The 22,696-nt window shown below is 46.5% G+C and overlaps 2 protein-coding genes across 2 annotated transcripts in view; both read right to left on the bottom strand.

The window, feature by feature from the left end:
* Window positions 1–2,050, bottom strand: part of LOC140404157 (uncharacterized) — a 96,715-nt gene extending 94,665 nt beyond the window's left edge. Inside the window, exon 1 of the mRNA XM_072492574.1 lies at window positions 1,998–2,050. Within this exon, the coding sequence (XP_072348675.1) occupies window positions 1,998–2,050 (53 nt within the window). The remainder of the gene's footprint in view (window positions 1–1,997) is intronic.
* A 4,047-nt stretch (window positions 2,051–6,097) lies between these two features.
* Window positions 6,098–22,696, bottom strand: part of LOC140404108 (inositol 1,4,5-triphosphate receptor associated 2) — a 63,816-nt gene continuing 47,217 nt past the window's right edge. The window contains exons 5-8 of the mRNA XM_072492526.1: window positions 20,184–20,364; window positions 17,654–17,715; window positions 16,658–16,724; window positions 6,098–6,723 (exon numbers count right to left, since the gene is read on the bottom strand). Of these exons, the coding sequence (XP_072348627.1) occupies window positions 6,561–6,723; window positions 16,658–16,724; window positions 17,654–17,715; window positions 20,184–20,364 (473 nt within the window). The 3' untranslated portion in view covers window positions 6,098–6,560. The remainder of the gene's footprint in view (window positions 6,724–16,657; window positions 16,725–17,653; window positions 17,716–20,183; window positions 20,365–22,696) is intronic.

Below are 22,696 nucleotides of genomic sequence, written 5' to 3'. Positions count from 1 at the left end.
AGGAAACCGGAGCACCCGGAGGAAACCCACGCACACACAGGGAGGATGTGCAGACTCCGCACAGACAGTGACCCAAGCCAGGAATCGAACCTGGGACCCTGGAGCTGTGAAGCAATTGTGCTATCCACAATGCTACCGTGCTGCCCACAATCATTTATTGTCACAAGTAGGCTTCAAATGAAGTTACTGTGAAAAGCCCCTAGTCGCCACTTCCCAGCGCCTGTTCCGGGAGGTTGGTACGGGAATCGAACCGTGCTGCTGGCCTGTCGTGGTCTGCTTCCAAAGCCAGCGATTAAGCACTGTGCTAAACAGCCCCTGATGTCCATCAACAATGGACAGAAAATTCACTGTGGCTACACAATATTCCAAAGAAGGAAGTCACCCTTTTACATTGACATATACGGAGTAATTCATCATCACTTCATTGCTAAAGTCTAAGGGAACTGACACTTTGACCTCCTGACACTTTCTGGTCAAATAAAATTATATATTTAAAATGGCCTATCTGGTTACAAAATCATAGTCATTATTATAGCACATATGGAGGACACTTAGCATAATGAGTACATGTTGGCACGCTACAGAACAGGAGCTTTCTGCCGCCCATCCCCCTCTCCAAGTTTTTAATTATTTGTAGTTCTATCGCTCTTCAGTTCTGTAGAAAGATCATATGGACTCGAAACGTTAACTGCTTTTCTCTCTCCACAGATGCTGCTAGACCTGCTGAGTTTATCCAGCGTTTTCTGTCGAGCGCTATCAAGGCAAGTGAAAAATACCATTCTCGTAAAGACCGCAGGCCACGTGAATACAGCAGTTCCATCTCACATGGCAGATGACAATCAAAGCTGATGGTGATATTTAAGCGCAAAGTTTTCCCAAAGAGATTTCAGAAACACGTTGTAATCTATGTTCACGAAAAAAGGATGGGTGGATCCTGGAACTCCCTACCCAACAGCACTGTCGCTGTATCTACACAATATGGACTGCAGCGGTTCAAAAAGGCAGCTTACCATTACCTTCTCGAGAGCAATTAGAGGTGCGCAATAAATACTGGCCTAGCCAACGATGTCCACATCCCCTGAATATATATAAATAAATGAAAGCAGTAGCAAGAAATGGATCAAAGAAGTTTACTGCAGAAACAGAGAATTGTTACAACACAGGAAGCCATTCAGCCCATCATGTCTGTACTGGCTCGCTGAATGCGCAATTCACCGAGTACCTTCCTCCAACCTTTCCCTGCACATTCCTCCTTTTCAGATAACAGTCGAATCCTCTTTCGAATGCCTCAATTGAACCTTCCCTACCACACTCACAGCCAGTGCACTCCCGGCCTTAAATCACTTGATGCATGAAAAAGCTTTTCCTCATGTCGTTTTAGCTTCTATTGCCAATTACGTGAAGTCTGTGCCCTCTCTCTTTTGGCAGGACTAGGCAAAGAAAAAGGTTTGCATGTCAGAGATGTTCCAATCTCACATCGTTGACAATGTAGTCAGTGATGAGAGATCGACCCACATGACAGTGATTCCCATTATACAAATATTGTTCAGCCTTTGAGTGTATGCAATGGGTTTTTGGGATTTTACTTGAGCCTAAATCAAGCACACACGTCAATCCCTCAAAAACATTAATTGTGTAAAAATCGACCTGATAGCTTTTACATAAGTATAAGCAGTATATCATTCCATAGTGTCAGCTTTATTCCTCATTCCATTACTCAATTTATGGCAGTGCGATCATGCTTGCTGTTATAAGATTGATTACCACCGAAAACATTTGCCTGACAGCCATTGAAAAAAGTGCAATCATTAAAATCAGGAGCTGAATTTTCCATTCTGGAGATGAAAGCAAAGTTGGCGTAATTCTCACTGGGTGGCTGGGCAGATTTTTGGGTCAGATCTTCCACTTTTGCTCATTAATTATGCATCAACGAGGAACTTGTTGAATCTCGTGGCAGGGTGGGCAGTGATTCGTTGGCCCCACCCGGCCCCAATTACCCCATGGGGTCAAAGTTTCTGGAGCCATATTTAAAAGGCACCTGCACAGACATTCATGCATTGCAGGTCAGTGTTTGTTGGACAGGTAATCTGACCCTCAACGCCACGGTTCAGCCTGAAGGCTTTCTTCCAGGGCGTCCAGAAATGGCAGGAGGTCCTCTTTCCTCAGGATGGAAGCCAGGGGTCTTGCCACCTGATTATGCCGAACAGAGAGGAGGTCACCAGGGAGATCAGCGCCCGTGGCACACAAAAAAAAATCATCCTACAGTGCAGGGTAAGTGAATCTTCTCCTCACTCCAAACACATACATCCTTAAGGGCACCAGGCATTCTAAGGACTAAAGACCACAGGGGTGTCACATACTACCAGCAAATTGGACATCTGGGGCGAAATTCTCCTACCCGCCCCGCCACATTTCTGCGCCGACCGGCCGGCGGGAGTCTCCGTAACACCGGCCGGTCAATGGGGTTTCCCATTGTGGGGCACCCCCACGCCGTCGGGAAACCCCCAAGCGCCGGCAGAATGGAGACTCCCGCCGGCGGAGAATGACGCCCCAGATGTGAATATCTGCCAGCCATTTTGAGATCACCATCTATAAAAGCTCAGGAAATTCAAGGGGATTCAAACCGGAGTTTATTTAAAACTTTAGCAGAAACACGGTAGCATAGTGCTTAGCACAATTGCTTCACAGCTCCAGGGTCCCAGGTTCGATTCGTCGGCTTGGGTCACTGTCTGTGCGGAGTTTGCACTTTCTCCCCGTATCTGCGTGGGTTTCCTCCCACAGTCCAAAGATGTGCAGGTTAGGTGGATTGGCCATGCTAAATTGCCCTTAGTGTCCAAAAAAGTTGGGTTGGGTTAGGGTTAGGGTTAGGGTTATAGGGATAGGGTGGGGGTGTGGGCTTAGGTAGGGTGCTCTTTCTAAGGGCAGACTCGATGAGCCGAATGGCCTCCTTCTGCACTGTAAATTCTATGATTCTATGAAACCGACATTGGATGTCCTCCAAGTCGGTGTGGTGTGTGTTCGTCACAGAGAACGTGGCAAATATGAGCTGCCACAACCCTCGACTACCAAAGACATCTGTGGCACTGTCTTTCAATCATCTCCATGTATAAGTTGCTTCTTCTGAAGAGCCTTTGTCATGTCAAAAGTCTATGTGGATTTGGTCCCTCCTGGTCATCATCTAGCTCTTCCTGGGCCTCACTGGCCCTTCATAGAATAATAGAATTTACAGTGCAGAAGGAGGCCATTAGGCCCATTGTGTCTGCACCAGCCCTTACAAAGAGCACCCTACTCAAGCCCACATCTCTACCCTATCCCTGTAACCCCCATTTAACCTTTTTGGACACTAAGGGCAATTTAACATGGCTAATCCACCTAACCCACACATCTTTGGACTGTGGGAGGAAACCAGAGCACCCGGAGGAAACCCACGCAGACACGGGGAGAACGTGCAGACAGTGACCCAAGCTGGGAATCAAACCTGGGACCCTGGAGCTGTGAAGCAACTGTGCTAACCACTCAGCTACCTCTTGTTCCTCAAGGTGACAGTCTTCCCCTGAGCTTTGCTAAGTGGGGACAGGCCCTTCCTCATTCACATCAAAGCAATCAAGAAAATGATGTTGCCTGCAGCCTGCATTCTCAACTTCTCGTTTCTCTGAAAGAATACAATTGAGCCATCAATGTTAATTCCCCTTGATTTGTCTTCGCCCATATACAAGGCAGCTATACCTTCTCTAGCTTATTACTTTCCCTTTATCCGCACATCACATACCAAGGTCACTGCTTGCAGGATAGTATCATCCTGGAGGACGGCATGGCTGATCTTTCCCCTCAGATACGAATGCACATTCACAACATGGGTGATGCTTGGCTTAGTTTAACTGAATTTGTGGGCTCAGGAGTAGGTTAAGTACATGAATGTCCCTCTCCTAAAGCAGAGTCCACTGGAATCCTGGGCAGTCAGGCCACTCCCAAGGATATACGGTACTAGATGCGTCATCTTCTGGTTAGATTCACATGCAGAATAGGATTTCACTTGGTTCTCCAAATCCTAGTCTATAATTAGGCCACCAAACATACAACCTGGCTAGACTTTTAATTCGAGGCACATGGATGAGCCTCATGAATATCATCCATTACTTGCAAATGACTGGGGGTGGAACTATCACTCTCGACCCCCACAACATGTAACCATTCTGCATATTTAACTCATCTTTCAGCCTCACGTAAGATTTCAACCTACCATCTTACATGACCATAATGGGCCGGATCTCGAATAATGACCAGTCAGAATACAGGAGGGAGATAGAGAACCTAGTGGAGTGGTGCAGTGACAACAATCTCTCCCTCAATGCCAACAAAACTAAAGAGTCGGTCATTGACTTCAGGAAGCAAAGTACTGTACACACCCCTGTCAGCATCAACGGGGCCGAGGTGGAGATGGTTAGAAGTTTCAAATTCCTAGGGGTGCACATCTCCAAAAATCTGTCCTGGTCCACCCACGTCGACGCTACCACCAAGAAAGCACAACAGCGCCTATACTTCCTCAGGAAACTAAGGAAATTCGGCATGTCCACATTAACCCTTACCAATTTTTACAGATGCACCACAGAAAGCATCCTATCAGGCTGCATCACAGCCTGGTATGGCAACTGCTCGGCCCAGGACCGCAAGAAACTTCAGAGAGTCGTGAACACCGCCCAGTCCATCACACGAACCTGCCTCCCATCCATTGACTCCATCTACACCTCCCGCTGCCTGGGGAAAGTGGGCAGTATTATCAAAGACCCCTCCCACCCGGCTTACTCACTCTTCCAACTTCTTCCATCGGGCAGGAGATACAGAAGTCTGAGAACACACTCGAACAGACTCAAAAACAGATTCTACCCCCCTGTTACCAGACTCCTAAATGACCCTCTTATGGACTGACCTCATTAACACAACGTGTATGCTTCATCCGATGCCGATGCTTGTGTAGTTACATTGTTTACCTTGTGTTGCCCTATTATGTATTTCCTTTTATTCCCTTCTATTCTACTCAATGATCTGTTGAGCTGCTCGCAGAAAAATACTTTTCACTGTACCTCGGTACATGTGACAATAAACAAATCCAATCCAATCTGGTTTCTCTTAAGATCGTATAATAGTTTATCAAATCTACAAACGGTCTGAGCTCGGCTCTGGTGATTCCTTAATCGCTGAAACTTTCCTTTGCACAGGACTTAAGCATTGTGTAGTGAATCTGTGGCCAAGGTACTCCACGCTTGGTGCCTGAAAAATGCACTTGCTTCATTTCAGATGCAGTTCCGCGTCTGAAAACCGCTTTAAAACTAGATCCCCGGTTGCTGAGGTGCTCCTCCTCAACTTACTCAAGATTATAATGTGATCAAAGTAGACTGCAGCATGAGGAAAGCCTTGGAACTAGTTGTCCATCACCCTTTGGAAGATCGCCAGGCTGGAGGATGGCAAAAACCAAACGATAATACTGGAACAACCCTTTTATGTGTGTTGATGGTCACGTGCTGCTTCGACTCTTCCTCTAGCAAGAATTGTTGATAAGCCTGGCTCATGTCCAGTTTGAAAATGTCTTTCCTCCAGCAAGGGTTGAAAACAGATTGTCTACCTCAGCAACAGGTAAGAATCCAACTTGGAAACCTGATAAATGGTAAATCTGTAATCCCCACATATGCACACAGTGCCATCACATTTAAGAAGAGGAACAATTGGAGCTGCCCAACGTGAAAACTGAATGGGCTCAATGATTCCTAGCCTTTGCAGCCATTCCAACGCCTCCTCCACTTTGACATTCATTTTTTTCTTTGCCCCATACACACTCAGGAGAATTGAGCACTTTCTAGCCTCATCTGTGATCCCATTTGCCAAGAAAATGTTTCAACCTTTCCCGTAGTCAGTCCAGTTCTTTTTCTTTCACAAACTCACTGTGAACATCCAAACATAGCCATGGTGCTGTTAACTTGTTTTCAATCAGTAAACTTAACAAAGCTTCATGTTGAACGTGCTGAAACTCAAATTTTTTTATCCTCATCGCCAATAAAATGTGATTACTTGACCACAAAACGGTAGTTGAAACACGTTAATCTTAAAGTTAAAGTTATCTGTCTTTAATATATAAAACAATGAAGTTTCAAATACAGTATGGATTCAGAAATGAGAGCATTTAGTTAAACATCAAAATAACAGTAAAAGAATAGAATTAGAAAGAATGGCAGGTAAATACGAGTACACACAACTAATGACGACACAGCACTTACTGATGACATCAGCAGTGGATTTAAATAAGTTGATGCAGAATAATATCACTCTTTAACAGCAGGAAACTGACGCCAAATTTAGTGTCACCATCTGTCATGTTTCCCTCCGCTGACAGCAGAAGATTCCACTCCAGGTTTGTATATAGTAAAGTTAGACTGCATTTTAAACTAACACAAACATTTGCAATTCTGATGGTTACTCATGTATTTTATATTGATATTTTCTTACATTAGGCGGGGGATTTTCTCACCCTACCATAGCACAGGCTTTTATAGAAATTTTACTTCAAGCTACCTTTTGAGTTTATTTTTCAGATCAAAGATTTCCTCAGTCAGACGTACATTTGCTTCCTCACATCCCTCTACTGATCTTTGTAATTTTGCATTTTGATCCACCAACTTCTTGTTCGTGTATTCCAGACACTCAATGTCATTGATTAGCTCAGTTGTTTCTCTTGAAAAGAAAAGGTACATTTAAAATTTATTTCAAGGGAATGTTGAAATGACTCTCACCCCCATATCAGGATTTGTGTTGTCGTTGAATATAAATATTTCACATTAGATTTTTTTTCTTCCAATTTTCTCCCTTGAGCTCATTGCTGAAACACATTGAATTCCTTAATAGGGTCTATTCCCATGCAACATATTTGCTTCCAATACTTTATTAATGAGGTTGTTTTACTTAGTCAATATTAATTGAACAAATTAATAAAAGGTAGCAAATAGAGTAGATCATTAGAATTCAATGCCATGTCTAGGGTGGTTGGGTGAAGATGGAGCCATGTCCATTTGTGGCTGTCTTTGGGGTATCGGAAGATCCAGAGCTCTTCACAGGAGAGGAACCGACGCCCCATTTGGCAGGAACGGATAGAGGCTTTGCACATTCTAAAAGCTCAGGAGGCCTGAGAAGGTAAGTTGAATAGCATTTATTTAGTTAATGTAAAGGCCACAATGGCTGACAACACAAAGGTCCTTTCGCCACCACTCCCCCCCCCCGCCCCCACAGGGAAGATTCACCTGCAATGGATTGTTCAGGGGGGCCTCCTTTGCTGTTTCGTACATGGCTGTGCTGCTACCAGCTGTGGGGCCAGTTAGGGGGGTGTATATTGTGCTGGGGTATGCCTTTTACATGTATAAAGATGAAGAGGCAATGTTGTGGGCCTATCTCCAATTACAATGTCCTCCCAGTGTACGGAGGGTTGTGTGTCCATATCCAAAGCCCAGTCATCCATGTCCTGCTGGTCCAGACATAGGACGGCAGACAGGGTGGTCAAGGAACAGACCATCGTGGCTTCTTCAGAGGCAGGTTCCCTGCCCTTGAGGTGGTCCCCATGTTTCCGCATGGTCCTTTCCCTAGTCCTGACCATGTAAGACACTGGCCTCATTTTCTCCACTACACTCATTGGGCACCGTTCCCAAAATTTTGAACTGATACACTGTCCCCTGGTTTAAAACCTGTGTCGGTGATCGTGGTACCTTTTCTGGAGGCCTTGCCTCATTTCAACTTTCCACCTCGGCATGTGAACATTAAACACAGGAAGGTCCAGAGGCAATGGCCCATTAGCAATTCTGCCAACACCACACCACTGGTAGAAGACATTCGATGCACATCCAGCCATTTTTAGTGGGCGTCTATATGGATCAGAAACACTGATCTCATAAATGGCCCAACAAAGATGGCATGCAAGCACACCCAGGAGATCCTGGCCATTCCCAAGGGTGGTGCGGGGCTGATAGAGGGAGCTTCTGGTGCTCCTGGCAAGCCGCACATTGCTATATAATTCAATCGATTACGCCGTCAAATCCTGGCCACCATGCACAGCTCATGTGCCTTTTCATCTTTGAAATACCTGGGTGTCCACTATGCAAATTTTGTAAGATCACGCACCGTCCCGGCCACGGGATGACCACAAAGAACTCCCAACAGGGGTTGTTTTATAAGATAGGCCCGCAGCTCCCCTGGAGGATTTCCTTGTAACCCGCAGTGCAGAATGATGTGGCATAATTTCACCTGCACAGGATCCATTTGGGGCCATGTGCAGATTTGCGCAGCTATCACAGATAGGGTGTCCATGAAGTTCAACGTTAATACAACTTTGTCCGTTATTGGCGGAGAGGGGGGGGGGCTTCTTGCAGGCAGTAGAAATTGGTTGAGGGCACCTGCATGTGCAATCTGTGCTCCTGCTCAATGTTCAAATGTATATTCATAGGCTGCCAACAGCAGTGCCCAGCATTTGATTTGGGCTGACTATTGGTGGAATCATCTCATTTTCCTTAGAGGCCGAGTAAGCACATGGTCCGTGGTCACTGTGAAATGACGGCCTAGATTAGCCCAATTTTTTTCGTGACATTTTTTTTACCGCTTTTATCACTGCAAGTCCTTTTTTCTCTTTCTGCACTCTACATTGGCCAGGGTTCTGGACACATATGCTGACAATCTGACTCATCTGTGGACAACACGGCTCCAATGCCATATGGGGATGAGTCGCATGTGGGCACAGGTGGTCTTGACAGATTGTACTGTGTCAACAGTTATGGGGCTGGTTTAGCTCAGTGGGCTAGACAGCTGGTTTGTGATGCAGAACTAGACCAGCAGCGCGGGTTCAATTCCCGTACCAGCTGAGAATTCTGAATTCTCCGTGTACCCGAACAGGCGCCGGAATGTGGCGACTAGGGGCTTTTCACAGTAACTTCATTGCAATGTTAATGTAAGCCTACTTGTAACAATAAGGAGTATTTATTTATTTAGATAACAGGAACTGCTGTTTCACTCTGGACAACTCTTCCTCCTGTGGCGCTTTCCAGGCCCATTTTTATTTTTTCTTCAATAGTGCACGCAGGGGCACCAATAAGGTAGCCAGGTTTGGGATAAGCGTCCCATAATAATTTATGAGCCCCAAAAACGACCTCAATTCCGTTGTGTTTTTGGGTGTCGGGGCTTTTTCCTCCACTGGGTTTAACCCGTCCTTATCGACGGTATGTGACTACTTTTGCCTTGAACATGCTCTTGCCTCTCTTCAGACATTCATCCGCATGGACCGGAGGATCTCAAAGTGGCCCAGGTGCTCCTTCTCAGTGGCTTCTGTCATGAGCACTTAGACCAGGTATACTGCTACTCGCTGAAAAATCACACGCAGGTGACACCTCGAAAGGAAGCCAGATTGGTACAACCCTCTGTGGATGTTGATGGTAATATACTTCTCTGATGCCACGTCTAAATCCAACTGGAGGGACACATGGCTCATGCCGAGCTTCGTGAACAAGTGGCCCCTGGCTAATTTCATGTACAGGTCTTTCTTCTACACGCAGCATGGGGTAGCGGTCCAAGCGGGAGGTCATATTCACCATCATTTTATAATCACCACACAGGCAGACTGATTTATCTGGCTTCAATGCCGGGACCACTGGTGTGGTCCACTCCATGAACTGGACTGGGCATATGAATCCCAAGCTCTTTAGTTATCTAGTCTATTTTTGTAAACAGGGCTTATGGGACCAATCGGGCCCTGAAGTATTTAGGTTGGGCCTCCGGGTCAACATAAACTTTCACCTGGCCCCCTTTATTTTTCCTAGGCCTTTCTGGAAAACCTAAAGATACTTTCCAAGACCTTCATACAAACTGCCAGTGACTAATCGGAAGATCTGTTGCCAGTTCAGGCGGCGTTTCTCTAACTAATCATGGCCGAGAAGACAGGGTCCTGGCCCTCGCACCATTACCAGTGGTAGCCTAACTGTCTGTTGACTGTGGGTGACTGAGGTCACCGTGGTACCTCAGATGGCCAACGGCTCCCTGGTATATGTTGTTAGTGGGGCCTTTGTACCACTCAAGGCCAGGGGGGAAAATCCTATACGGAGCCTAAGGAGAGTCCAATAATAGAGACAACAGCCCCCATGTCCACTTCCATGTCTAGAGGGTGACTGTTGACTTGAGGTTTTATCCTAATTGTGGATACTTTGGGGGTCGTGATGTCATTCAGCTGCATCAGGTCTTCCTCCTCAGGAGGGTCCAAGCCCTGGTTCAGGGTGTCTGTGTCACCTGGCGAGGGTGACGTGTTCTCTGTCAATTCTGGTGGCCTCGACCGCTGCAAGTCCTGCGACAAGTGCAACACTGTTGTGGGTAACCCTCACTGTCCTCCGGGAAAATATCCTGTCAGACCATGGTGGCCCTTGGCCATCGAGTCTGTTTGCGATATTGTACTAACGGTTGTTGATTTGGTGGTGACTGAGTCACGCGAGCACTGTCACTGGAGGGTGTCATTCTTCAGAATGGGGGCCACCCCAAACTCTGTACGCCATAATGAACGGAACCCTGGAGCTCCTCGCAGGAGAGAGTCAGTTCTATGGCCCTTTTCAGGTCCGAGGCCAGCTCTGCTAATAGCTTTCTCTGGGTTGCCATATTGTTGATTCCACACATCAAACGATCTCTTAACATCTCAGGGAGGGATGGACCAAGTCACAATATTCTGCAATATTACAAAGCTGCTTTAAGGAATTCCATCACTGACTATCCAGGGGTTCGTACAGCCATATTGAACTGGTACCTTTACATTATTACATAAGAACATAAGAACTAGGAACAGGAGTAGGCCATCTGGCCTCTCGAGCCTGCTCCGCCATTCAATGAGATCATGGCTGATCTTTGTGGACTCAGCTCCACTCTCCGGCCCGTACACCATATCCCCGAATCCCTTTATTCTTTAGAAAGGCATCTATCTTTTTCTTAAAAACGTTTAAAGAAGGAGCCTCAACTGCTTCACTGGGCAAGGAATTCCAGAGATTCACAACCCTTTGGGTGAAGGAGTTCCTCCTAAACTCGGTCCTAAATCTACTTCCTCTTATTTTGAGGCTATGCCCCTAGTTCTGCTTTCCCCGACCAGTGGAAACAACCTGCCCGCATCTATCCTATCTATTCCCTTCATAATTTTATATGTCTCAATAAGATCCCCCCGCATCCTTCTAAATTCCAATGAGTACAGTCCCAGTCTACTCAACCTCTCGTCATAATCTAATCCCCTCAACTGTCACTGGAGGGTGTTATTCTTCGGAATGGGGGCCACCCCAAAGGGGAGTGGGGCAGCACGGTAGCATTGTGGATAGCACAATTGCTTCACAGTGCCAGGGTCCCAGGTTCGATTCCGACTTGGGTCTCTGTCTGTGCGGAGTCTGCACATCCTCCCCCTGTGTACGTGGGTTTCCTCCGGGTGCTCCGGTTTCCTCCCACAGTCCAAAGATGTGCAGGTTAGGTGGATTGGCCGTGTAAATTGCCCTTAGTGTCCAAAATTGCCCTTAGTGTTGGGTGGGGTTTACTGGGTTATGGGGATAGGGTGGAGGTGTTGACCTTGGGTAGGGCGCTCTTTCCAAGAGCCGGTGCAGACTCGATGGGCCGAATGGCCTCCTTCTGCACTGTAAATTCTATGTATGTATGTATCTCTGGGATCAACCTAGTGAATCTCCTCTGCACTCCCTCCAGTGCCAATATGTCCTTTCTCAGGTAAGGAGACCAAAACTGAACATAATACTCCAGATGTGGCCTCACTAACACCTTATACAATTGCAGCATAACCTCCCTAGTCTTGAACTCCATCCCTCTAGCAATGAAAGACAAAACCCGATTAGCCTTTGCTAACCTGTTGCACCTGCACACCAACTTTTTGCGACTCGTGAACCAGTACACCCAGGTCCCTCTGCACAGCAGCATGTTTTAACATCTTACCGTTTAAATAATAATCCATTCTGCTGTTATTCCTCCCAAAATGGATAGCCTCACACTTGGCAACATTGAATTCCATCTGCCAGACCCTAGCCCATTCACCTAACCTATCCAAATCCTTCTGCAGACTTCCGGTATCCTCTGCACTTTTTGCTTTACCACTCATCTTAGTGTCGTCTGCAAACTTTGCTACATTGCGCTTGGTCCCCAACTCCAAATCATCTATGTCAGATGGCTTGGGGTCATTGTGATTCACAACAAGTTCCAAGAGCTCACTGAAGGATTGAGTTTGGGGCAGCAAGGCAGGTAAGGCTCTTGATTACGCTGAATGTCAGGACCCCACAGGCGGTCAGGAGTATTAACTTCTGTCAGTCTTCTCCATTGATACCATTTGCCTCGAAGAATCACCACAACTGCTCAGTATACTGAGCCCAGTCTTCTATGCACGTGTCAAAGGTCTCTAGCCTCCTGAAAAGCAGCATTTTTAAAATCCCATTGACCTCTCTCCCGTGCTGGAGTATTGGGTGCGGTAAGGACATCTGGAATCTTAGCTGTTGTATCTTTCCTCGTCACCAGTATTAAAGCTCAGGAGGCCCAAGAAAGTAAGTTGAATAACATTTATTTAGTTAGCGTAAAGGACGCAACGCAACTTACAACTCAAGTCCCAGTCAAACTACCGGAACTGCTGGTCCCAGTCTGGGCCAGCTTTTAAAAGGCAAGTTTATGAGACCCAGCATGGCGGGCCTCCACCCACTAACACAGAAGCTCGATTCTACTAGTCCCACAGGGAGATCGATCAATGTGTGCCCGTGGGTCTCGTGAGGGTTATTACGCACATCAAGGGCTGGATGTCCCTGGTGTGGGGGCGGGGCTTCAGTATCAAATACATGATGTAGAGGAGGCTGCGGAGGGGAGGCGGAGGTTTGGGAGCTGGATGGGAGGGGGAAATGGTCAAAGTAGCTGAGCTGTCAAACTCAGGATGACCACGTAATTTGGGGAGAGAAGCATCACCTTGCTGACCGTCGCTGTCTCTCCCCCACCCCCCAACAGAGAAATGGCATTTGAACTTTGCAAGCTATCTATGCTGCCATAGCGGATGCAGTGGCGAGAGCACCAGGACAGGGAAGGCCTGCTGATGGGAACCTGCCCCAGAACAATAGGGGCCTCCCCGTAAGGCTCAAGTGTCACCTCAGTCTCCCTTCGCTCTGCCATGAAAGCACCACTTTCAACAGCCTCCTCACATTCGAGGACAAATGCCTGCCCTTTTCGAACCCTGTCTGGTTCTCCCCAATCAACTTTGGAAGGTACCCTCCAACCTGAACGCTGGCACATTTGCCAATATCCTGGTGTCTACTTTCCTATATATAGACCATATCTCACCGTATCCTTGTCCTTCTTAAGCAACAACGAGATGGGGGCCTGCTCTGTCGTTTGCAGCAAGACACCCCTTTCCATCGCGTCCTCGAACATTTCCGCTATCAATGGCACCAGCCAGTGAGTGCGGCTGAGACCTATCCACCCTCTGCTCCAGCTCTGTGTTACAAATCCCCCCCCCCCCCCCCCACACACTATCAACGCATGGGTATCCAGATCCGGAATGGCACCCAACGGTCTCTTCACGAACCCCATATCATCCCAATTGGGAGCATACACGCTCATCAGCACCAGCAGTCTCCCTTCCAACGCACCCGTAAAACTTCCGGTTCTGATGCCTGACCCACAAATGAGCAGGGTACAACACCCCAAACTTCACCCCGCCCTTGTAGAGGGCAGCCTTGATGCAATTATACCCGGCCAGTTCCACTCCCAAGTCCTTTTAGATCCTCAGCTCGTTACCTGCCCAAGTGCACTTTCTTGTCTGCGTCGCCCATCTCAAAATCTTCTCGAGAACGATGCAGTCGTACCACCAATGCCCTTGGAGCCTCCCCCACCTTCGGCCTCCTCCTCAGCACCCTAAGCGCTCGATCCACCTCGATAGGATGGTTAAAGACCCCCTCCCTCACCAACATCTCGAACATGTTCTGCACATATTTTGTGACCTGCTTTCTCTCAATCCAGTCAGGCAGCCCCACAATCCATAGGTTCTGCCTCCTTGACTGATTCTCGAGGTCTTCCATCTTATCCCTCAACCTCTTTTAGCTCTCTACCGCAAGCGCCATCTCAACCTCCATCGAGGCCAACAATTCCTCGTTTGCCCACCTACCCATCCACTTTCTGGAGTGCCAGGTCCTGCACCTCCAACCTCTGCTCCACTCTCTCAATGGGTGGACAATGCTGCCCCAGCATGCTCTGCCATCTTTCTTGTGTCGCATCTTGAATAACATCTCGCTCAAGCTGCTGCCTCCTTCTCGTTACACTTCTGGTCAAGCCATAAACCAGATTTACTGACAGAGCATACTATCTCTCAGTGCTCATGCACCTTTCACCATTCAGCACCCCTTAATTGAAAGGACCATAGAATTCCACCTTGAGCGGGAGCCACCAAATGCGCGACCACTTACTCCATGGCCGCCATCGAAGTCCAAAGTTATGCACTTTGGTAGGAAGAATAAAGAAGCTGAATATTATTTAATTGGAGACTTTATATACATCCAGTAATTTAGACACCCCGCCCCTGGCAGGGAGCTCATACTTTGCAAGGAGCAGAGAGAAGACGAGCATTCCAACCTTGTACGTCCCATGTGGGATATTACACCATTCTTGCGCATTTATTTGGTCCTTGATCTTTTTTAAAACGATTGAACACTTAACCAAGTGGAGGTACATGAGAAAGTTTCAAGGGGTCCGTCAATTTGTAGGTAAAACTAGTACTTTCTTTATTACCATCACAAAATACAGCAGCACCCATTTTTGCTGCACCTGCCGTACAATCAGGGCACTGGAAGGTGTAATGCTGTTGGAAGCTATCGGCAGCAGTGTGTCGGTTCAAAAAGATTATAGGTTAATGTGTGGAGTTGAAAGATGAACCTGGGGACAGACAGCAGGGCATGGAGCTTATCATACAAAATCAACTGGGGAAAGGCTGTGACTTCCAGGTAAATCCTAACTCCACTCAAATGGGGGATATGTTGACAGTTAATCAGACAAATTTCATCTCAGTTTCTCTTCTCCTAAACCCCGTATCCCAGATACATCCCTACCACAGGATCGGCCTTCCCTTGTCAAGTCTAGCTCTGCTGGGGTCACTATTTTGCCATCCGCAGGAAACCACTCCAATAACCCGTGAGACAGATGAGTGCCCAAGAACCCATCATGCAGCACCTCCCAAGGATTTGGGCGGCACGGTAGCACAGTGGTTAGCACTGTTGCTTCACAGCGCCAGGGTCCCAGGCTCGATTCCCGGCTTGGGTCACTGTCTGTGCGGAGTCTGCACATTCTCCCCGTGTCTGCTCGGGTTTCCTCCGAGTGCTCCGGTTTCCTCCCACGAGTCCCGAAAGATGTGCTGTTGGCTGATTTGGACATTCTGAATTCTCCCTCTGTGTACCCGTACAGGCGCAGGAATGTGGCGACTGGGGGCTTTTTACAGTAACATCATTGCAGTGTTAATGTAAGCCTACTTGTGACAATAATAAAGATTCTTATTGTTATTTGGAATGAATGTGGTGCAGAGTCATAATACAAGATAAGTAAAAAAAAAAGCAAAATGACTGCAACAATACACATACTGGAAAACAGGTCAGCACAGTTTGACTCAGCCATGGGAGGTATCTGATGATACGATTGCCCATTTTGTTGAGGGCTAGGGTATTTTAAAATGTTTTGGTTCTTGGAAGGTGAGCAATGCTGTCATTTATGCCCATCCCTGATTGGTGTGTATTTATAACATGCTTAAAAACTTGGAAATTAATGACTTCACAAGTAATTTGTTATTTAGTCTAAAACAAATTACAAAGAATTGGAAAAGTCCTTGTACTCGCGTAATAAATAACAGATATGAGCATTTTTTTTATTCCACCATCAGCTTCAAAACAAAAAACCCACAGAGAAATGATACAGAACTTCCTTCATCAACTTCAATAAGGGCCAGAGAACATCGAGGAGGCGGAGGTGGTGTGAGTAAAAACAAAGCCACTATTAACACAGGTAAAGGAAGGAAATATGATGTCAGCTACTAGAATTTAAGTTTAATATGTACTTTAAGTGAAGATATACCTCAATCGCAGTGTATAATTTCTACACATGTACTGTCCAATGAATCTTTGACACCCTCTGAATTAGAGACAATTAATTACTAAACATGAAATATATAAGGGCAAGCAATGTTTGTTTTTGTAATTGCATAACTGATTTTAACACGTATACTGGTCCGTGGAGGCAGCCCGCTATTGGCAACAGCGAGACCTTCTGGTCCAATTATTGTCAATGGGGTTTCTGTTAAATGCATGCCTCGCCGCTGGGGAACTCTCACTGCCAGTGGGACTGGTAGATCCTGCCGGTGTGAACAGCCAGAAAGTTCCAGCCACTTTATATTTATACAACATACTTGAGTTACAGGGAACATAGAATTTTTAAACGTGGAAGGGGTTCCCGGTCTCAAGAAACAAAAAAAGGTTGAGAATCCCTGATGCAGTAGTGTGGTGAGTACAATGATGTTCTGTTACGTCTACTGGCCAGCATTACTGAACTCGCTTGCTTCATTGCTGCTGATGTTAAGTCCAATAGCTACACAGATACTTACAGGTTTCCTCTGTTTACGTCACCTCCGTACCCTTCCAGTTGCCCTGAGGTTGTATCAGATTTCTTATCTGGGAAAAACACAGGGGTTAATTCCATAATACCATGATTCCAGAGAACAAGCCAGGCTCAAAGAAAAATTAATCAGAAATAGAAAATAGTAGCCCTGATTCTCCAACCTATTGTTCCTGTAAATACAGCAAATCTGCACATATTAGAGCGAGACAGTTAGTCTCACTCAAATTTGTAGTTCCCGGAGGTAACCAAGGCGTTGGTATCTAACCCAAGTGCTGATCTCCACAAACGGGGTCCAGACTAAATGGCACTCGTGGGGGTCTCCCAGGGGATCAGAAGCCTCCAGGTGCTTGACCTCTGGGCAGCTACCCAGCACTGTCAGCATGGCTCCCTGGCAGTGTCACCTGGGTGCCAGACTGGTACTTCCAAGGTGCCCAAGTGGCATTGCCAGCTGGCAGTGGCACTGACAAGGTGCTATGCTGGCAGTGCCAAGCTGGCATTTCTCGCGCAGTGATCGGGCCAGGGGTGCACAGCGTGGGTGCAAGGGGGCCCAAGAACCCCCTTATAGCGAATTGGGGCTTGGGGGAGTTTGGGGGATCACATCGGGAACTCAAGAGGTTGGGACGCCATTTTAAAATGGTGTCCTGATCTCTCACTGCACTGAGGAGTTCCAGCGAGCAGAGCGGAGTGCGGTCGTGGGTGAGCATTCCCGCATCTAACTGGACAGGAGCGAAATAGCTGCATGTTTCTCGGCACTGCGCCAGGAAACACACAGCTAAACGCCCTCGCTCTTGTACTCTGTTCCCATTTGGTTAGATCGGGCCTATGTCCAATATTATTGCTACAGGCATGTGCTACCTTGCTTCAATTTTATGCAGAACATTTCATTGGCCAGTGGAAATAAAATCCTAAAACTCAAAATGTTAACTTCAGTATCCTCTCCTTACCAATTAACATTTAAAGATTGGGACATCATGATACAAACCTGTCGGTAAAATACAAATATTTTCAAAGGGTGTAGCCTCTTCATTCTTTCTATTGGAAAACCTAGAGAGATTATATTTTTAATAGTCAAGTTACCAGATATTTTATATCTTAAGCAATGGAAATCTAAACCACTCTTACCATCTAAAGTCTCTGAAACCAAGCTTCATTATACACAATCTGGTTATTATTATTCAATGTGGTCCATTATCATTAAAAAATGCACTTAACAAGTTAACCACCTGAACACTTACTATTTACTTTCTTTTATCTCAAATTCTTTTTCCTCCAGGAACACAGTAAGGCTGCTTGAAAGAGCCAGATCTCCAGAAATGTGCTCAAATGAGACTTGAGTGAGGAGGCAGGTGCTGAAGTGTATTTACACCTACATTGGTCCTTCTTTTTCAAAAAGACACTGCCCTATTCCTCTTTTCATTATTCATTTACAGGATGCGAGCATCGCTGGTTAGGCTAGCATTCATTGCCCATTCCTAGTTACCTTCAGAAGGTGGTGGTGAGCTGCCTTCTTGAACGTTGCAGTTCCTGAGGTGTAGGTACACCCACAGTGCTGTTAGGAATGGAATTCCAGGCCATTGCCCCAGCGACAATGAAGGAGGTGGTGGTGAGTGACTTGGTGGGGAACCTCCAGGTGGTGGGGTTCCCAGGTATCTGCTGCTCTTGTCCTTCGAGGTGGTGGTGGTCGCGTGTTTGGAAGGTGCTGTCTGAGGAGCCTTGGTGAGTTACTGCAGTGCATCTTGCAGACGGTACACACGGCTGCCACTATTAGTCGGTGTGAGGGTTTGAATTTTTGTGGAAGGTGGAGCAATCGAGTGGGCAGCTTTGACCTGGATGGCGTTGAGCTTCTTGAGTGTTGTTGGAGCTACACTCATCCAGGCAAGTGGCGAGTGTTCCATTACACTCCTGACTTGTGCCTTGTAGATGGTCGACAGGCTTTGGGAGGTCAGGAGGGGAGTTACTCGCCGTAGGATTCCTAGCCTTTGACCTGCCCTGGTAACCACAGTATTAATATGGCTCGTCCAGTTCAGTTTCTGATCAATGGTAACCCCCAGGCTGTTGATTGATCTAATTAATGGCAGTGGAAAATGCCCAAAAAGAGATTTCACAATTAGCTGCAATCAATTTTGTCCACTGGAAAGAACATCTGAAAGGAGTTATATGTGTATAGTTGCTGTGAAAACATCCCATAAACGCTTCAGACAATAACATTTTGCATTTACTTAACATCTTTAATGCAGAGAAACACCCAATAAAAGAGAGATATCGGACTTTTCCGGCTGTTCTTGCCGGTGGCATCTTCCAGTGCTGCCGACAGCAAACCCCGCCCTGGGTTTCCCACCGTAGACAGCCAATGTCAGACTGCCCCCGGAAACACATCATGGGCAGCACGGAAAATCCTGTCCAATATCAAAGAAGATACTGAAAGAAAGACCAAAGGCTTGTCAAAAAGATAGATGTTAACGTGGGTCTTGGCTTTTCTTTTACCAGGAACTAATTGACTTTCAGAGTAGGTTTCTTGCTGATGCAAGGCTGGTTACATGGAGTAAACGTTCAAATGGAATTAGATAAGTTGCTAGAGGAGACTCAAATTACTATTTAGATAAAGTAGGTGGGATTTTAGGTGATATACATCAGTCACAGTTATCTCGTGGAACTCACTGGAGACTGAAGTCAATGCAGTGTAAAATCAGAAGAGCAAATCTTGCATCGCACTCAAAACCACTTCTTTTTTTTAAATTTAGAGTACCCAATTATTTATTTATTTTCCAATTAAGGGGCAATTTAACATGGCCAATCCACCTACCCTGCACATCTTTGGGCTGTGTGGGAGAGACTCACGCAGACATGGGGAGAATGTGCAAACTCCACACGGACAGTGACCCAGGGCCGGGGTTCGAACCCGGGTCCTCAGCGCCGTAGGCAGCAATGCTAACCACTGTGCCACCATGCTGCCCTCTCAAAACCACTTCTTGCCAGGCAACTTATAGTAGAATCAGGGCTTTAATTCCCAGGCACAACAAAGACAAAAAGGAACAGAGACCCATTAAGTCAAGTCTCCATCACCAATGCCTGGAATCGGTACAGTCCCAAGGAGAATTTAGGCCCACTTCATTTTCCTCCTTAGTTAATCATTGAACGCCCTAGCCGAGGGGCATCTGTAGAAAGGAAGCATTTGTGCTTGTTTCTGCAAAGGTCCTAGAAACAGTCTGTAGATTTTCGCAGACGTGGACTCCTAATGTTTAAACAAGCACAACGCAACTCAAATAACCTGCAACTGTCAAACATCCTGTGGAGATGCCGGCATTGGACATCCAGCAGGGATGTCAAAAAGAAAACTTACTCTTATATTTTCATTCTGCCGCTCATTCTTTGAAGTTAATTAAATTTCAAATTAAATTCAGAAGTCATCGCATGTCCGAAATGTTGAACTTACTTATAATATTATCAAAGCTTCCAATAAATAAATATATATATATAATATATAAAACCTATATGTAAACTGTGCTAGTTACCCTTCCTGTCTGCATTCAGCAATCCACTGCTTCATGATGTTGTGGAAGGTATCTAAATTCACAACAATGTCCTTTTCTTCAGGATTTAGCATTTTATGCAGTAGCTTTAGCTGTCCTTTCTCACAGCTTTGGCCTGTTACATCTTCCAGATATCCAATTATTCTGGATACATATACTTCCCCTACAGACACAAGAGGAATAGTCAACGGCAGGCTTTATTAACCACTGAAAAACAGCTATTTAAAATGCAATCAGTTTTTACGATAGGCTATACACAGGAGCATTAGAACAGTCCAGAGACATCAACAGGAATTTAGTCCCTCAAAAGAGCTGGTTAGCTCAGTTGGCCGATTGGCTGGCTTGTGATGCCGAGCGATGCTAACAGCATGGGTTCAATTCCCATAACTGCTGAGGTTATCGATGAAGGCCCTGCCTTCTCAACCTTGCCCCTCGCCTGAGATGTGGTGACCCTCAGGTTAAATCACCATCAGTCAGTTCTCTCTCTCTCAAAAGCGGAGAACAGACTCTGGGACTACGACAACTTTCATTTAAGTCCTGAAAAGCACTTCTCTCTAGCTCCCCACCTGAGCATTCAACTGCATTTTAAATGTGTCTAAAAAAACAGAAAAAACAGAATCAGGAAGAGACCATTCGGCCTTCGAGCCTGCTCTGTCATTCATTATGATCATGGTGACAAAACACAATTTTCTTTACCCGTCAGTCTGGCCTCAATAAAAGTCGAGATGGATTTGCAGGTATAACATTAGTTATTTTATTTGACTTGCAAGCCTGACTCAGTTCACAGCGGTACAAAACACATCCTGCTTTCTGTACCTCTGGAATCGAGTCAGTCTGTAGGACAAAGGAATCTCTACTGATACATTCAAATTGCATCAAGTTTCACATACACGATTCCCATAGGTCATCCTATACCCCTCCTGACCTGGCCATACATCCTAATTGGCTCACTTCCAATCCCTTCCTCTGGCCCCCATGACCCAGCATCCTTTTCTCCTCCTTGGCTGGACACTCCTCCCCCTTGCTTTGCCATGCGTTCTGAAATCCTTTGTCTGTGAACTCACCAGAATGAGACTGGCCTATCTCTACATTACAGTAACTAATATCTCTAAAACAATTATTTTATATCACATTCGTCATTCCCTCCTTTTATCATTTCATGATAACCGAACTATTCAACCCATAGCTACGGTCCCTCATCTAAAAAGATTTGTCACTGCATTTCCAATTCCTGTAGGAGCCCCCTTCATCCGCTGCACTCTCGTGGATTTTACCAGCCAAGATTCTAGGGGCGTTGATCTGTTCCAGTGCACCCCGCATTCTACCCATCACACATTTAAGGATGGCCAGGCCCACAAAGATGCAGCCAATAGCCACCACTAAATACATGGCCATATTTATCAACCAGTCCTTCCAACCTCCAAATCCCCAGTTACCCCAAGAGCCAGGATCCTGCATTCCGTCCAGGTGATCCCGTATGCGATCCATAAATTTAGTGATGTTAGCGGTTAAGTCTTGAACTCCCATGATACACTTGCCCTGTACTATGCCGCACGCCCCACCCTCACAGACCAGAAGATAGTCAAGAGCGTACCGGTTCTGCATTGCAAACAACCGCAGCTACAAGACGCTCAGAATTCCCTACCCGGCTGAGTGGCCCCGGTTGGGTGCGAGAACCTGAGGTTGTTTCCAGTTCTCGCAGAATTCAGCTGAGACTGCCCAGCGGGTTAACTGAGTATGCAGCATCCACGCAGAGGGGCAGGGGACTGTGGTAGGGACTAGAGTCCCAATAGCAATTTGGCGGGGAAATGGGGGTGACAAAACATTGGTCGCTGTGCCATTAAATAAAAAGTAGTATTCTTGCTCCGTGTGCAGGCTAGCATCACAATCAGTATATCGGTTGTGCAGGGATCCCCCAGTAGCCCAGTTTATCCAGCTTTGAAACGCCCATTCGGGCCGCCTAGCAATGCGGAAAGCCCTAGTCCCAACAGTGATATGAGAGACATGCGCCCAGCCACAAAGGAGCTGGAGGCCGGCGTTCAATGGAACGCAGGTGGTGTTATAACAAACGCATTGGCCAGACGCCTGGGTGATATGACACCTCCTGTCCGTACAGGTGGGGAACAGACATGTTATATTCATTTCCACCTCTACCAGCAAACAGCCGTATCCTTCACTGCTGAAACAATTCTTGTACAACCGGGAATCCCTATTGGGAGTGAAGTGGCTAGGTATGTACGCCCTCCACCGTTGCAGCCTATCATATTGTGAGTGGGAATTATCCCGAGGAAGGGGAAGGCAAATAGCCAGTGGTGCTGAACCCGGATCGTAAGGAAGAGTGACTTGCTCGGGCGATGGCTCGGAACGCTGACAATGAACCACCGTTTGGGGAGTGCCCCAAAGCGGTGAAACAGAAAATAACCTAGACACCGCTGCGGGGTTCGGGTAGCAGACAACCCATCCGTGGCCATACAAGCGGTGGTAAATCTGGTAGA

This window comes from Scyliorhinus torazame, chromosome 29, assembly GCF_047496885.1.
Source record: "Scyliorhinus torazame isolate Kashiwa2021f chromosome 29, sScyTor2.1, whole genome shotgun sequence".
Classification (NCBI taxonomy): domain Eukaryota; kingdom Metazoa; phylum Chordata; class Chondrichthyes; order Carcharhiniformes; family Scyliorhinidae; genus Scyliorhinus; species Scyliorhinus torazame.
The sequence above is the reverse complement of the archived record's forward strand: the minus strand, read 5'-3'. Positions and strand labels throughout refer to the sequence as shown.